General features: G+C 34.5%; 1 protein-coding gene across 2 annotated transcripts in view; it reads right to left on the reverse strand.

Annotated features, from left to right (window-relative positions):
* Positions 1–14612, reverse strand: part of LOC145239766 (inactive phospholipase C-like protein 1) — a 162890-nt gene that overhangs the window by 136170 nt on the left and 12108 nt on the right. For both annotated transcript variants that reach the window (XM_080103196.1, XM_080103195.1), the window contains exon 2: positions 356–580. In XM_080103196.1, the coding sequence (XP_079959322.1) occupies positions 356–580 (225 nt within the window). The remainder of the gene's footprint in view (positions 1–355; positions 581–14612) is intronic.

Genomic DNA, 14612 nt, shown 5'->3' on the forward strand with positions numbered 1-14612 from the left:
ACATAGGTCAAGATTTCATTTTAAGCAGCAACATAGTTAAGGCCTCTGTCTACCATGCAACACATTTTAGGCCTCCGGCTACAGAACATCATACTTGTGGTCTCTGGCTACAAAGTGCCACATTTTAGGCCTCCGGCTATGACACATCTGGCACCACATTTTAGGTCTCTGCTTAAGCATTTTAGTCTACCAATTAAACGTGGCCGTATATATTTCAATATAATTTAATTAATATGAAAGAAATATCTCAAAAAAATTAAAATATGTCAATTATTATTGTCAGTCTGAAATTTTAAAAAGAACAACTGAAGTAATCAAAGAAACAAAAACATAAAAATGTCATCAATTAACTTACATTTGCAGCCTTTCAATGTGGCATTCGCATTCATGAGACAAGTTAATCCGGTCACCCAGATATTGGCTTCATCTGCTGATGTTGCAATGAGATCCATTGTCTCAAAGTTGTCCCCAAAGATGATAGAGAAGGCACACTCCTCTGGATAAAATTCCATGATTTCACGATTGCGTAGTGCTTCAGTGGTCATTCCAAGTCGAACTTCTTTCATACAACTAATAGGAACTGAAAAAAATAAAATAAATAAAACACAAAGATCATTTAAGTTTGAATTAAAAAAGAAAATCAGACGTGATGTCATTAGTCTCAGTCTTTTTTTTACAAATACTATTATGGCATGTGTTCTTCAGAATTGTCCAATCTATTCCCTGCTTCCTTTGTTCCAGCTCGTTTCATTCGTTGATCTAGTGGTCTTCATCAATTTTGTTGCCTCATTGTAATACAGATTCTTATTCCAGTAGCTTCTTTCCAAGAACTGCAAGGTTGTGGAATTCTCTTGCTGCTCAACGTTTTCTTCCTATTTACAACTTTGGTCTTTTCAAGACTAAGGTAAATAGACATCTCCTATCTTTGCGATAATCAGCTTTTGTTCTTGTTAGGTCTTTACATCAAAGGGCTTCATACCTTGTCTCGAGCAATTTCCAATAATATAAAAAAAAAAAAAAACTCTGCATAATTATCATATTTAGTTTAATATCTGTTTTACATACAGGGATTTTTTTATGGTATATCAAGCCTTTTTTGGGTTATTTAATACCAAGTACAATAATTTTGGAAAAAATTTTTGCTTTAAAATTCTTTATATCCGCAAACATTTATTCATTGTGTTTGGTTTTATTGTTTTTACAGGGAAATAATTGTTTTTGATTTTACAGAACAAGATTGAGTTTTGCAAAGAGAAAGGGGGAGAAAAAACCCCAATGAATTCAATCTTTGGTGCAGGAAGCCAGTATCTTCAGACAGCCTGATCTGATAGCACAAGCATTTTCGGCACGACTTTTAGAAATTAACTTCCAAACTAACCCATCTCTGTCTAGGTTTTCATTAATCCCTTATCCTTGTTCCACTTGAATCCATCTTTATTAATGAGATTACTTTTACATAGCAAATAGTTGGCGAATTGCAAAGTGTGCCGTGACTGTGCAAACCTATCCTGATTCAGCAAGCTCTGATGCAGATATGGTCTCTGATTGCAAGAGGCCTGTTGCAGCCCTCTGCAATCTATGCTCTCTCTGTCTCCCCTCTTCCTTCACTGCTGGTCTCTCCTCACTCTTACAGCTCTTCTCTAGCAGCTGCGATCTTCAGCCATAGATTCCCACCCTGCCGAGTCAATGCCACCTGCTTTCATGTCTTGCTTGCAGACATCCTTAGAGTGTAGGACAGATTTTCCTGTTGGTCTGGAACGGCTGCAAGCTCACTATAAAGAATATCCTTTGCCAACAGACTAATCTCCATTATCTCCTGAGACAGATGGATGTCAACAAACATAATCTATCTTATCTATCTATATATCTATAAAAGTGAACGTGTCTGTCTGTCTGTGTGTCTGTCTGTCTGTGTACATTTCCCTACGCAATAACTCTGTCAATTTTTAGTCTATAGACTCGAAATTTGAAATACCGGGTACTGAGATTTGGGAAAATCGATGTGACGGGTGTCAGCCAGAAATTTGGCTGTTAAGGGGTCAAATTTCAACGATTTGACCTTTAAGAACTCTACCAAACTCCTCCGACAATTTTGGGTCTAGACACTTGAAATTTTAGATATAGGTTCCTTGAACCTGGATCTAACTTAATAAAGTGATTGGAGCCCGAAACTATAAATTTTAAGGGGTCATAATAGGGGTCAAAGTTTTAAAAAATTAACCATTTTTTTTGTTTTTTTGCTTTTTTTGCACAGCATACACCTCCAAACACCCGAGCAACGCCGGGCACCCCTGCTAGTATATCTATAAAAGTGAGAATGTGTGTGTGTTTGGACACTTCTGAACCTATATACTCAACAAATTTTTAATCTACAGACTTGAAATTTGATATATACGTTATTCAGACATGTGGAAAACTTTATAATCGATTTTCATCCAGAAAAAAAAAAAAAAAAACGGCTGCTAAAAGGTCAAAATGAGCAAATTGGTATGTGGGAGCCGTTGGATTTTTATCTATTTGTCAACTGTTTCATGACTGTGCATGCGTGGTCGAGAAACATGACAGCTTCTTTATGTTAAGAATAAGATTTTTAGAAAACACTTTGTAAATGTCGTGTCAAGCTGGTGTAATAGTTATCGTACCTGAATCACCGTCTTTAGGATTCGGTTTCAATCTCAGCTCAAGTATTTCTTTTTACCTTACAAGAAGTGAATGGTTTAGAGAAAACGCAATACTCGCATGCACATGTCTCAGTTTCTGTATAAATTAAAATATAATATTTATGCATATTTTAGGACCGGGAAACGTCGGGTGGCCTGCTAGTATATCTATAAAAGTAAGAATGTTTTTGTGAAGACACTTCTCAACCTATATACTCAGCAAATTTTTTATTTACAGACTTGAAACTTGGTATATAGTGTATTCAGACATGTGGAAAACTTTATAATCAGTTTTCCTCTGGAAAAAAAAAAAGGCTGCTAAGGGATAAAAAAAAAAAAAAAAAAAAATTTACGCGGGAGTCATCAGATTTTTATGTTTGCTAACTGTTTCACGATTGTGCATGTACAAATCATTACATTATGTTAAGGATAAGTAGATTTGAAAACATTTTGCAAAGATAGTGATACGCTGGCTTAATGGTTATCCTACTTGACTCACTCTCTTTAGGTTTCGGTCTCAGCTAGAGTATTTTTTTTTTTTTACTTACAAGAAGTGAACTGTTTAGAAAAAATAATGCTTGCATGACCATGTCTCAGTTTCTTTTTTTGTTCTTTTTTTTTTCATTTTTCTAAAGAAATTTAACGGTAAGTTTAATCCCAAGCAACACCAGGTACATCTAGTAAATAATAAGTATCACAATGAGCTAATTGTTAAATTTGACAATTATTGACAAATTTTTATAATGAAAAGACGGATAACTTTATTTTTTTTTTTTACAAGGGAGCTACCACTTATCAAGGCCCGTAGGCAACTTGAGGATGAGGGTTAATTGAGTGTAAGGTGGTTAGTGAGACAACAGCTCAGAAATCGTTTTTGGTGGGAATTGGATAGAATTGGTCTATTTAAGGAGACAGGATAGCAAGAACTGAATAAACGAGGGGAGATGCACATTTCAATAATTGATTATTTCAGTGTAGGATTTTTGTTTGTTTTTAGAAAATTTTACCTTAATCGTCGTAATGGTTCGAATCCTTTCACGAGTAACATTTTCTAGGAAGAATGAGAGTGAAATGTTAAAAGCTAAAATAAATTTCTACTGACTGACTTTAAAACTTGTCTCCAGCGAGAGACTCTAAATATTAAATCTCTCAGCATGTTATAGAAATCATGACGGTTAATTTATTTTACTGCGGACTAAAATAAATTAATAAATAATACTCATCTCGATAATGAATTCTAATTAAATATATATCATCACGGTTGTACGGCATTTGAGTCTCATAAGATCCGAATGTAATCCTCAGCAAGTAACTAACCAGTGGTTGTGGAAACTTTTCGAGTGATGGATTCTCCGATTTGATGGGCGATATTGCATATCCATCTAATCATTGCTCTGTTATTCTGCTGAAGATGGGCGAGTAAGGAAAATGGTTGGGGTCCAGCATTCGCTTCCATACAGCATCACACACCTAACAAAACTGCCATGAACCCTGGTATTGAAAGGGATAGTTCACAATGTTAGAACTGGCAAGTTAGCAGATCTTACTCTGATGGTAGAGCTAAACTCACAACCACCTCCAGCACTTAACATATCCCTAAGATAACAAGTCATTGTGTGTGTTGATTTTGTTTTGGCGACAGGATTAAAGTTTTATTGAACACCTCGAAAGACATTAGTAAAACTGTAATTTATTTTAATTTCAAGCAGATTTCGTATTTTCTTATTTTTTTTTTGTTTTTAATACAGAGTTAGGGTCCAGCATTTACCTCCATACATTATCACACCTAACAAAGCTGAGGTTAGATTCCATGAGCAAAGCTTCTTTCTTAGAACTGCATGCCTATGGAATTGTCTTCCGTTTTCCTGCTGACTACAATATGGTTGTTTTCAAGTCTAATGTAACAAGTTTTTGATGAGCGGTTCCATATAAGTTAACAAATTTACCGAATTTCCATTACTAACGATTACTATATTGTCCAATTTCTACTATACGCTCTTTAACCCTTATCCTCGACTGGCCTCTTGGCCTTGATAAGTGGTGATGCCTATGTAAAAAAAATAAAAATAAAAAAAATTAGCTATCCATACAGCATTATACACCTAACAAAGCTGCTATGTACTCTTGTTACCTTGGAAGTGGAATGGTTATGACTTGGTAATATTTTCAAATGATTTTATCACTAGTTGAATAAATTAATAAGGAATGCAAATAATACATAACATAGTTTACTGGTATATTTAATTTTTTTTTTCTTTTTTTACAAGGGAGTCACCACTTATCAAGGCCCAAAGGACACTCGAGAATAAAGGTTAATGAGTGAAAGGTGGTTGGTGAGATAACAGCATAGTAATCGGTAACTGTAGAAGTTGGGCAGAATTTGATTATTTAAGAGGGCTCAGTAAAAACTTGTTTGCATTAGACTTGAAGACGATCATGTTGAAGTTAGGTGGAAAGTAGCTCCACGATATAAATTTCCACAGGTGGGCAGTTCTAAGAAAGAAACTTTGTTCATGGATTTTGTGTTTTGATTTAGGTATGGATAAAAGTGGGAGAAATTGTTGACAGGGATTGTAGCTAGATGAGTGATTGCTGCAAAAGTCGTGCAGAAGCGGGGATCATAGATTGAAGCTTGCTTGAGCACTTGCCCTATTCATGCGATTACTTTATATTACCAAAGTAATATTTTATCACTGGTACCCCGCCCCCAAACCCTTCAAACTCATCGGAAAACTTGTTTCCAGTCAGAGACTGAAAATGATAGATCGCTTGGCCTGTTATTTCGATATGAAGGCCATTACTGCATTTCTTCTTAAATGGCAACAATCTCAATATCATCTATAAGATATTAGTAACAGGCGTGATTTTTTTTCCATGGTGATGAACTCTAGTCTGTAAAGTGTTTGAAGGCGCTGCAAATATTTCAGCTCAAAACACGTTTGTCGGACATTATGTCCTCTTTTTATGTTCACACCAATAAGTTACAGAATATGTGCGAGAAAGATCGGATATTGATTTCTTTTTTGCTTGAATAACTTTCCGTGCAATTTTGTATCTTTGGAGAATATTAATCAAATTACATTGATTTTACTTAAGTATTAATATGTCCTAATCAACAGGCCAAAGTCAATTGCTATTCCTAAATACGTATGACGCATATCCACAAAAGCACACACGAAACTGCACATATACAAAAGTACACACATAAAACATAAACATATACACAAAAACACCTGCACATATATCCTCAAATATTTACACACCATAAAAACATATACACACACACACAAACTAGTGTGTGTGTGTGTATGTGTGTGTGATATAACTATATTTTTCCAATAAATATTAACAATTATTTTTATACCTAAAGTCCTACCTAGTGTTTCATGCTTATGCAATTATCAATGTAGGAAGTGATAACAACTGCTGTTTATGGAGGTTCGAACCCAGTCACAAATTCCCCTTTGACTTCATAGGCTAGCATCTCACCTCTAGTCCACCGACAATTAATGAAAGAATTGAAAAAAATGAAGTGCCTTATAAATGCCAAATAGGCGAGCATACATAGTAAACAGTCACGAGAGTATTCAATGACGACCGCTTTTTCTTAATTCCTGAAACATATAAGTCAACTGCTTAGACAGTATCATAAGACAAAGAAAACACTTTAAAAAAAAAATCTGGCAGGCTTATAGTAAATTGTTGACATGTTCTCTTAGATTGCCATAGCATAAATACCTCATTAACATTAAATGGTTCACACAACTTTTCAGTTTAACCCAGCTATCTCAATATGTTAGCTTTAAGACAAAGATATATAAACCACTAGTGAAACCTGTGGAAATTCCACAACAGACTCTTTCACATATAATATATTGATGTTGGCATTCTGTGGATATTCAGAGTAAATGGAAACGTCCTGATATTATTGTAGGTCTTTTGTAAAAACTACAAAAGTGTTTATCTAAGCTAGCAGTGTTAATGTGCTTAAATATATTTTAATTTATGCTGATTTCTTATATTATCATTATAGAGTCAATTTTCTATTGATTCTTACAGATAATAAAATTGTGATTTCAAAAATAAAAAATATATCAATATGACTTGGGTGCTTGAATCGAAACCAAAACCAATGAAGAAAAAAAAATGTATGCATATCTATATCTCTCTCTCTCTCTCTCTATATATATATATATATATATATATATATATATATATATATATAACTTGAGTTCCTTCAGCTATAATCGAAACCGAACCTAAAACTTATGAAGAATTATTGGTAAAATTAAGCAACAGAATCTTCTAGAAAACAACCAAGTGAAACACTATGAATTAATATTTGAAGATATCAGGTTGACAGTTCTTGCAGTTTTTAATTTTTAAATTCAGGTGCACATATCTCAGTTCAAACAAAAAATATTGATTGAAATAATAAACACAATCAGAATCAATATACTTTGCCAATGCAAAACAAGCGTATTTAAGCCAGTAGCATAAAAATCTTGCATTCTGGTGGCGATGAAGTCACTGAAGGAGTTTTTGATATAACTTAGTTTTTTGAAGCATTTCTCATGCAGAAAGTGGTTGAGATGCTTGAAAAAGTGGTAGTCAGTAGGTGAGAGGCCTGGAGAGTATGGCGGATGAGGCAGAGTTTTGTAGTCCAATTCGTTCAACTTTTGCAGGGTCGGTTTAGCAATATGCGGTTGGGCATTGTCGTAGAGGAGAATTGGGCCTTTTCTGTTGACTAATGCTGGGTGTTGTTGTCGAAGTTTCTAATGCATTTCATCCATTTGTTGACAGTACTTCACTGTCCTAATGGATTTACCTGCATTCAAAAAAACTAATAGATAAGACAAGTCATAGACCACCAAACAGTCAGCATGACCTTCTTTTGGTGCAACTTTGGCTTTGGGAAGTGTCATGGAGCTTCGTTGGCGTCTAACCACCGAGCTGCGCATCACCAGTTGTCATAAAGAACTTTATTGCAACTCACTTTATTGTATTATTGCAAGTCACAACCAGATGAAGAAATAAATTGTTCTTGTTGCATAAAAGAAGGGATGATGACACTTATTACAGTGTTTCTTTTGGTTGTCATTCAATTCGTGAGGCACCCATTTATCAAGTTTTTTGTCTTTCCAATCTTTCTAAAGCGGTTGGAAATCGTTGTATACATTACATCTAATTTAAAAACAAGTTCTTGAACAGTTGTGCATGGATTGGCTTCGACTAAAGGCCTTAATTGATTGTTGTCAATATCCGATGGCCAACCACTATGCTCATCATCTTCAAGGCTCTCGTCGCCGCCATGAAATTTCTTAAACCACAACTTTGCTGTGTTGATATCGTAAGCTGTTTCAGTAGCTTTTTGGCCTAGCTTAAATTGAAATAAGAAAATTGTGCGAATTTGCTTTTTTCCATCTTGTATTCAACGTTCTGGAAAGAAGACGATTGTATTTCAAAAGATTAGATAGAGTGAAAAACGCTCTTTAAAATGATATATAAAGTAAAGGTATCATAATGAAAACTTATTCGAAAATACATCATTTAAAATGAAAATTAAAAATTCTGTAACAACTTTCTCAACTTAATAGCAGGAACTTAACCAGCATATTTTTTCCCCAAAATTATTAGATTTGGCATTGATAAGCTGAAAAGGGTTGATATGCCGTGAAACAAAATCACCAAACTATGCTATTGTTTTGTCTTGAAATAAGTCTTGTTTTTTTTTTTAATCTCACTACATCTGAGGTAAAAATTATTTAAATGAATAACAAAATTAAACCTTCCACCTGACCATGGTTGACAAGATGAAAAGAATCTACTATGGATTAAGGATTCAGCTAAAAAATATTAGTTAACTCTTATCATAGAAACACGGCAGTTCATCAATACCTCCATCTTTGTTTTCCAGTCAATAATCTACAACAACAAGCAAGGGAGACCAGTCTAAGAGCACACACAACAGAAAGGGAGACAACTTAACAGAAAATTCCATACAGGCTCTCAGAGTGTAACAAAGATTCCCAAGTTCAAAAAGATGTACCGTAGAATTGGGTGAATTAGGACACAAATTACAGCGTTCTGCTCTTTGTCATTTTATCATTGTCAGGTGGCTATTTTTGGCAATACTCCTACAATTCTATTATTGAATAATTTGGAATTATTTTGGAGATGAGTAATTTGTATAATTTTTTATTTAATTATTTGGACTATTATCCTCATCTTCTAATTGTTTTCACAACGTTTCAGCCAATTATTCCTCTGGCCTTCATCAGGTTAACCGCAACGGGATAGGAATGTCGAATCATCCAACTAGATTCACAGCAATTGCTGCCTTCAATAGCTGTTGTACTCTCACCACGGAACCTGTGGTGCAGTGGATAGAGATGCGGAATATCTACGATTCCAGGTGAGCATTGTCTAGAGGTAGCGGTTTCGATCTCACTCAAAGCCGGTCAGAGGATTAGTTGACCAAAACTGAGATTATACAGCAAACTCTTGTATTTGGCATTTTAAAGTAACTGTTCAGAAGGGATTCTCCACATATATTTTTAAGAGACAGCCCAAACAGTTTTTTGTAAAAATTCTACTTTGTTACAAAACTGTCTCAATTCACCCCATTCTACAGTACCTGAAGAAGGTCAGAAATTAAAACTTCCGATACATTGTGAAAATAACAAAGAGGATGAGAATAGTTGAGCCCGAATAATCCAAACAATACATAGTTTTAAATAATCCACAACAACAAGCAAGGGAGATCACTCTAAGAGCACACAGAACAGCACTCTTTCTATCTTAATATAAAGGGAGACAACTTAACAGAAAATTCTATATAGGTTCCCAGAATATAACAAAGATTCCCAAGTTCTAATAGATGTATCTGAAGAAGGTCGGAAGTTAAAACTTACGAGACATTGTGAAAATTACAAAGAGGATGAGAATAGTTAAGTCCGAGTAATCCAAACAATACATATTTGTAAAGTTTGGTGGACTTTTTCGAAGCAGAAGTACTTTCTTATTAAGTAACTGTTTACATGCACATATGTTTAGAAACTCGACATTTATAAAACAAATGCCTAATGAATGTCATATGATGCGTCTAATCTCATCTGAGAGCCACTAGCCATTACCCAGTTTTCCTATTTCCCTGGGGTTAATCCTGTGTTCTGGCTCAGTGGTCATCAGCGACGCACAAAGTGCTGACTGCCAATGAACACCTTTGCAAGCATTGACAAGGAAATCCAATTGGATAACCAGTAGAACATTAACGGTAATATTCAGGTTGGATTAGCAGAGAAATTAGTAATTTATCATTTACGTTGGACAGTTGATTGCTAAGTGGTGAGACAAAAGGGAGACAATAGAGAGAAAATTGAATGAAAGTAAAAAGGAGTGAAATCAAATGAGATAGAGAGATGGAATAAGAGGGAAAAGGAGGAAAGGAGCGGAGGAAATCGAATGAGACAGAGAGAGGAGGTGGGAAGGAGAAAAGGAGAGGGGGAAAGTGGATGTATAAAACATAAAAGAAAGAGAAAACCATTTCATAAATGCATGAAGTTTTCTCACAAACATAAGGAACTAGAATATTAAAAAGTTTGACCAAATGGAAACTAGAATTTGTGGCAGTAAGAGTTCTTGCTGTGAATGTTTTATGATGAGGAATAAAAGACTGGAGCTCAGTCAAGTAAACAATGGTAAAATAGAGACAGACTAGCAATGACTCTTCTGTGGGAAAAGGGTTGTAAAGAAAAGAAATCCTATTCATTAGAATTCAAAGTTGAGAATGCTCTGTGCAGAATCTCTCCAAATGTGACAGTATTTCATCTTTGAACAACGTTGGTTGCTACCCATGCTCAATATATCAGTTATGCATTATAAAACCAACTGATTAATGTTTTTTCTTGGTGAAGGTCTGGTCTTTCTTGCTAAAATGCCTCAACTTAAAACCAATGTGTGTTGCAGTTTAGCACCAAATTTAGAAAACAAAAAGAAGGCTGTTGTTAGGGATGTAAGTAGCCAATGGCAAACATAAAATAAAATTTAAACGAATTTCCCAATGAGAGGAGCTACTGCTCCCGTGTGAGAGAGAGAGAGGCCAGCAAAAAAATAAATAATAAAAAACAAAAATAAATAACAAGCATCTCCTCTACAGAAGGTATCTCATTTGTGATACAATCCTGTACCTGTATAAGAGCTAAATTCATCCTAAAATAGAGTACTGTTGCTACATCCGAAGAGGAGTTGCTAGTTTTCTGATTTGACAGGGTTCAAAATTGGCTTTAAAACCTAGTATGTGATGCCCTTTTCTCCTCCTTGCAACCTCTTTCTCACAGAAGAGACGTTCTTAGTATTTCTTGCTTTATCACTATTTTGATGACAAGTGCTCAACTTAACCTCAATCTATGCCCTCCTCCTCCTCCCCGCAAAATATTCAGAAAAAATAATTGCCTAGCTTCAACCATTATTAACAATTTCTCCACCTCTCTCTCTCTCTCTCTCTCTCTGCTTAAATCTAAATGCAAATTCCATGAACAAAGCTTCTTTTCTAGAACTGCCCGCCTGTGGAAATCTGTGACCGTGGGCCTACTTTCTAACTAACTACAAAATTGACTTTAAGTTCAATGCAAACAAGTTCTTATTTAGTTGCCCTCTTAAATAATCAAATTCCACTATTTCACCACTGCCAATCAGTATGCTATTATCTAACTGACCACCTTACACTCATTAACCCTTATCCTTGAGTGACCACCGAGCCTTGTTCAATGTCAAAAATTAGCCTATGATAAGTGTTAGATGGAACAAATTTTGACCCAGAAATTAGCAATTCTTCCCCCTTTGTCAAAAACATCGCTCATGTGAGGACTAAAGGGCAAAATAAAGAAAGCGAAAGTTAAAAAGTTTCCAAAAGTAAAGCCAACGTCCACTTTATACTCTCCCCCTCCCTTGTTCCTAACCAAAAGACCTAAAGGTAATAACTAAAGAAATATGTTGGTTTTTATGACAAATAAATTACATGTGTGAGTGAATATATATTATTTGGACTGCTATTCTCATCTTAGATCTTATTCTCATAATTTTTCAACATTCTTCGCAAACTTGGAAATTTGTATGAGGCCATTATATATAAGTTAGAAATATGCATATGTTTATATATTTGTATGTACAGGATTATATATATGTTGAAAAGAAATCCATAAAGTTCCCAATCCTAAGAATGTGAGAGCTAAACTACAAATCATTTATTTAAAAAGTATACATTACATATTCCAGAGATGTACCATAGTTTCATTTTTACTGTTTAAAATAGTCCCTTAAAACTTTTAAATCATTGGGGACTCACAGAATGAAGAAAATTCGAAAAAAAAAAAAAAAAAAAAAAAAAAAATGGAAGCCGATGTAAAGGTTTACCTATATCAATGAAACCATGGTATATTTCTAGAATATGTAATGCATAGTTTTTTGAATATATATATATATATGGATTTATGCATATATAAAGTTAGATATCTGCATATGTTTATATATTTATATATGCATGATTCACTCCTAAACTAATTAAGCTATCTTTATTAATTTTTGAACACAATAGAGACAGTGGATTCCAATCATGAAAATTTTAGACACTTCTGAATTAATTTTACATCTCGGATGGGTAATTTTCTAGTTCATTTATATAAACAAATAAAACTGTATTATGTGTGTGTATGTATATATATATATATATATATATATATATATATATATATATATATATATATATATATATATATATATATCATTGTTCCGTTCCAGACTAGATAACAGCACTTAATGAAGTTCATTTCTTTTGGCTTAGTGTCTATATCGACTAATGAGAGGAATCTCAATGGCTGTTCATCTTTTCATGACTTTATGACCATCTGCCAATAACATTACTTTATGTTGTCCTTTATAATCTATCTCTCTTTCTCTCTCTCTCTCTCTCTCTCTCTCTCTATATATATATATATATATATATATATATAGAGAGAGAGAGAGAGAGAGAGAGAGAGACATGTTTAACAAACTAATCTGAGTTTGTCTCAAAGCGATTATCTATAAATGTAAGTATAAACATCTCATACAATCTGCCGATATAAACCTAAGCTAAGTCTTTCCTTCACACTTATCTCGGCATGTAAACATATTTTATTGACTTTAAAAACGCTGATGTGGGTGCATAAAAATGTAAGGCAACCTGATGAAAACAAATAAAAATTTCCTTAATCTAGAAGGATTTAACTTCTCTGACCAAGGACATAAAAGATGAAATATAGTGTCAGAACAGATACTAACTGCACTTTGCATTATTTATTTGCTATATGGCAAAATTTTTATAATGTAACAAATCCCAACCATCATCAACAGACCTGAGGTGATTTTGTCAGCATCTGATAAAACCAAACTTTTTGCCAAGAACTTTGTGTCAAACTGAACTCTGGATGATCAGGGCCACTTATATCCTAAATTTTTCCTCCAAGACCAAAAATAATCTTAGCAACATCCACCTATTTGTTCATGATGTTGCCAAACTTATCCAGAACCTTGACACCAGCAAAGCAACTGGACCTGATAATATTTCAGTCATAGTACAAAAAAAAAAAAAAAAAAAAAAAAAAAAAAAGAAAGAAAAAACTTCAACCAGAACAAATACCCTTTCTTGCAAAGCTGTTCAATTGAAGCCTAAAGGAGCAATGCTTTCCAAATTAAAAATACTAGTGGTTGGTCTCCTGCATCTCAGTTCAGATCAATTAGTCTTCTGTGTGTCATGTGTAAACTGCTTGAATCCATGATAAAGAAATTGTCAACCACCTCAGCAAAAACAACCTACTCAGTAACAAGCAATATAATTTCCATCCTGCAAGATCTACAGCTGATGCACTGACTGTAATTTCACAAAGAATCAGTGAATCCATCAATGGGAGTTTCCTATCTTAAACAATAGTTCTTGACATATCAAAGGCATTTGATAGGGTTTGGTACAAAGGGCTACTTCACATGAAATATCTGTAAATAAAGCTCAAAGTATCAACACTGGTGTACCCCAACACTTCAAAGGCCAGCAACAACCAATATTCCTGAGTTTTTCTTTTCCGACCTTGAGCACATGGAGCAAAAGGTGACTTTTTAATTTTAATGCATCGAAACCAAGCTTCTATTTTTTTCATCATCAACATTCTGGTCCCCACTTAGCTCTAATTGATATGAATGGTTGTAGACCTGAAGAATCACCCCACTTCAACAAACTTCTGGAACTAACTTTCACTCTTGACCTGAAATAAAAAAAATTACATCAAATCTGTTGTCAAGGTTGCTGGAAAAATGGTTGCATCATTCTACTGCTCTAGAAGGTACCTCACTCCCAATGTAATTCTCTACCTGTATAAGAGCCAAATACATCCTAAAATGAAATACTGTTACCACATCTAGGGAGGAGCTACTCGGTACACACTATCTGGCCTCTAAAAACCAGCTCCAAAACCTAGTAGGTAATGCTCCTTTCTTCTCCTTGCAACTTCTTTCCCACAGAAGAAACGTTGTAAGTCTATCTCTGGCCTATCATTATTTTCATGGCAAGTGCTCGACTTAGTTTCAATCTATTCCGCCCCCCCCCTAAAAAAAAAACAAAAACAAAAAAAAAACATTCACAACAAACACTTGCCTGGCTACAACCACTGTCAACAATTTCCCATTTTCCACACACTCTTTCTTTGCTTAAATCTAAATGCAAATTTCATGAACAAAGCTTATTTCCTAGAAGTGCCTGCATGTGGAACTCTGTACTGTGGGCCTGTTTTCCAGCTAACTATAAGATGACTGACTTCAAGTCCAATCTAAACTAGTTCTTGTTGAGACGCGTCCTTAAATAATCAAATTCCACTGTTATCGATCACTATGCTGTTGTCTCACTGCCCACCGTACACTCAT

This window comes from Euprymna scolopes, chromosome 19, assembly GCF_053919585.1.
Source record: "Euprymna scolopes isolate OS-2025 chromosome 19, ASM5391958v1, whole genome shotgun sequence".
In the NCBI taxonomy this organism is placed as follows: Eukaryota; Metazoa; Mollusca; class Cephalopoda; order Sepiida; family Sepiolidae; genus Euprymna; species Euprymna scolopes.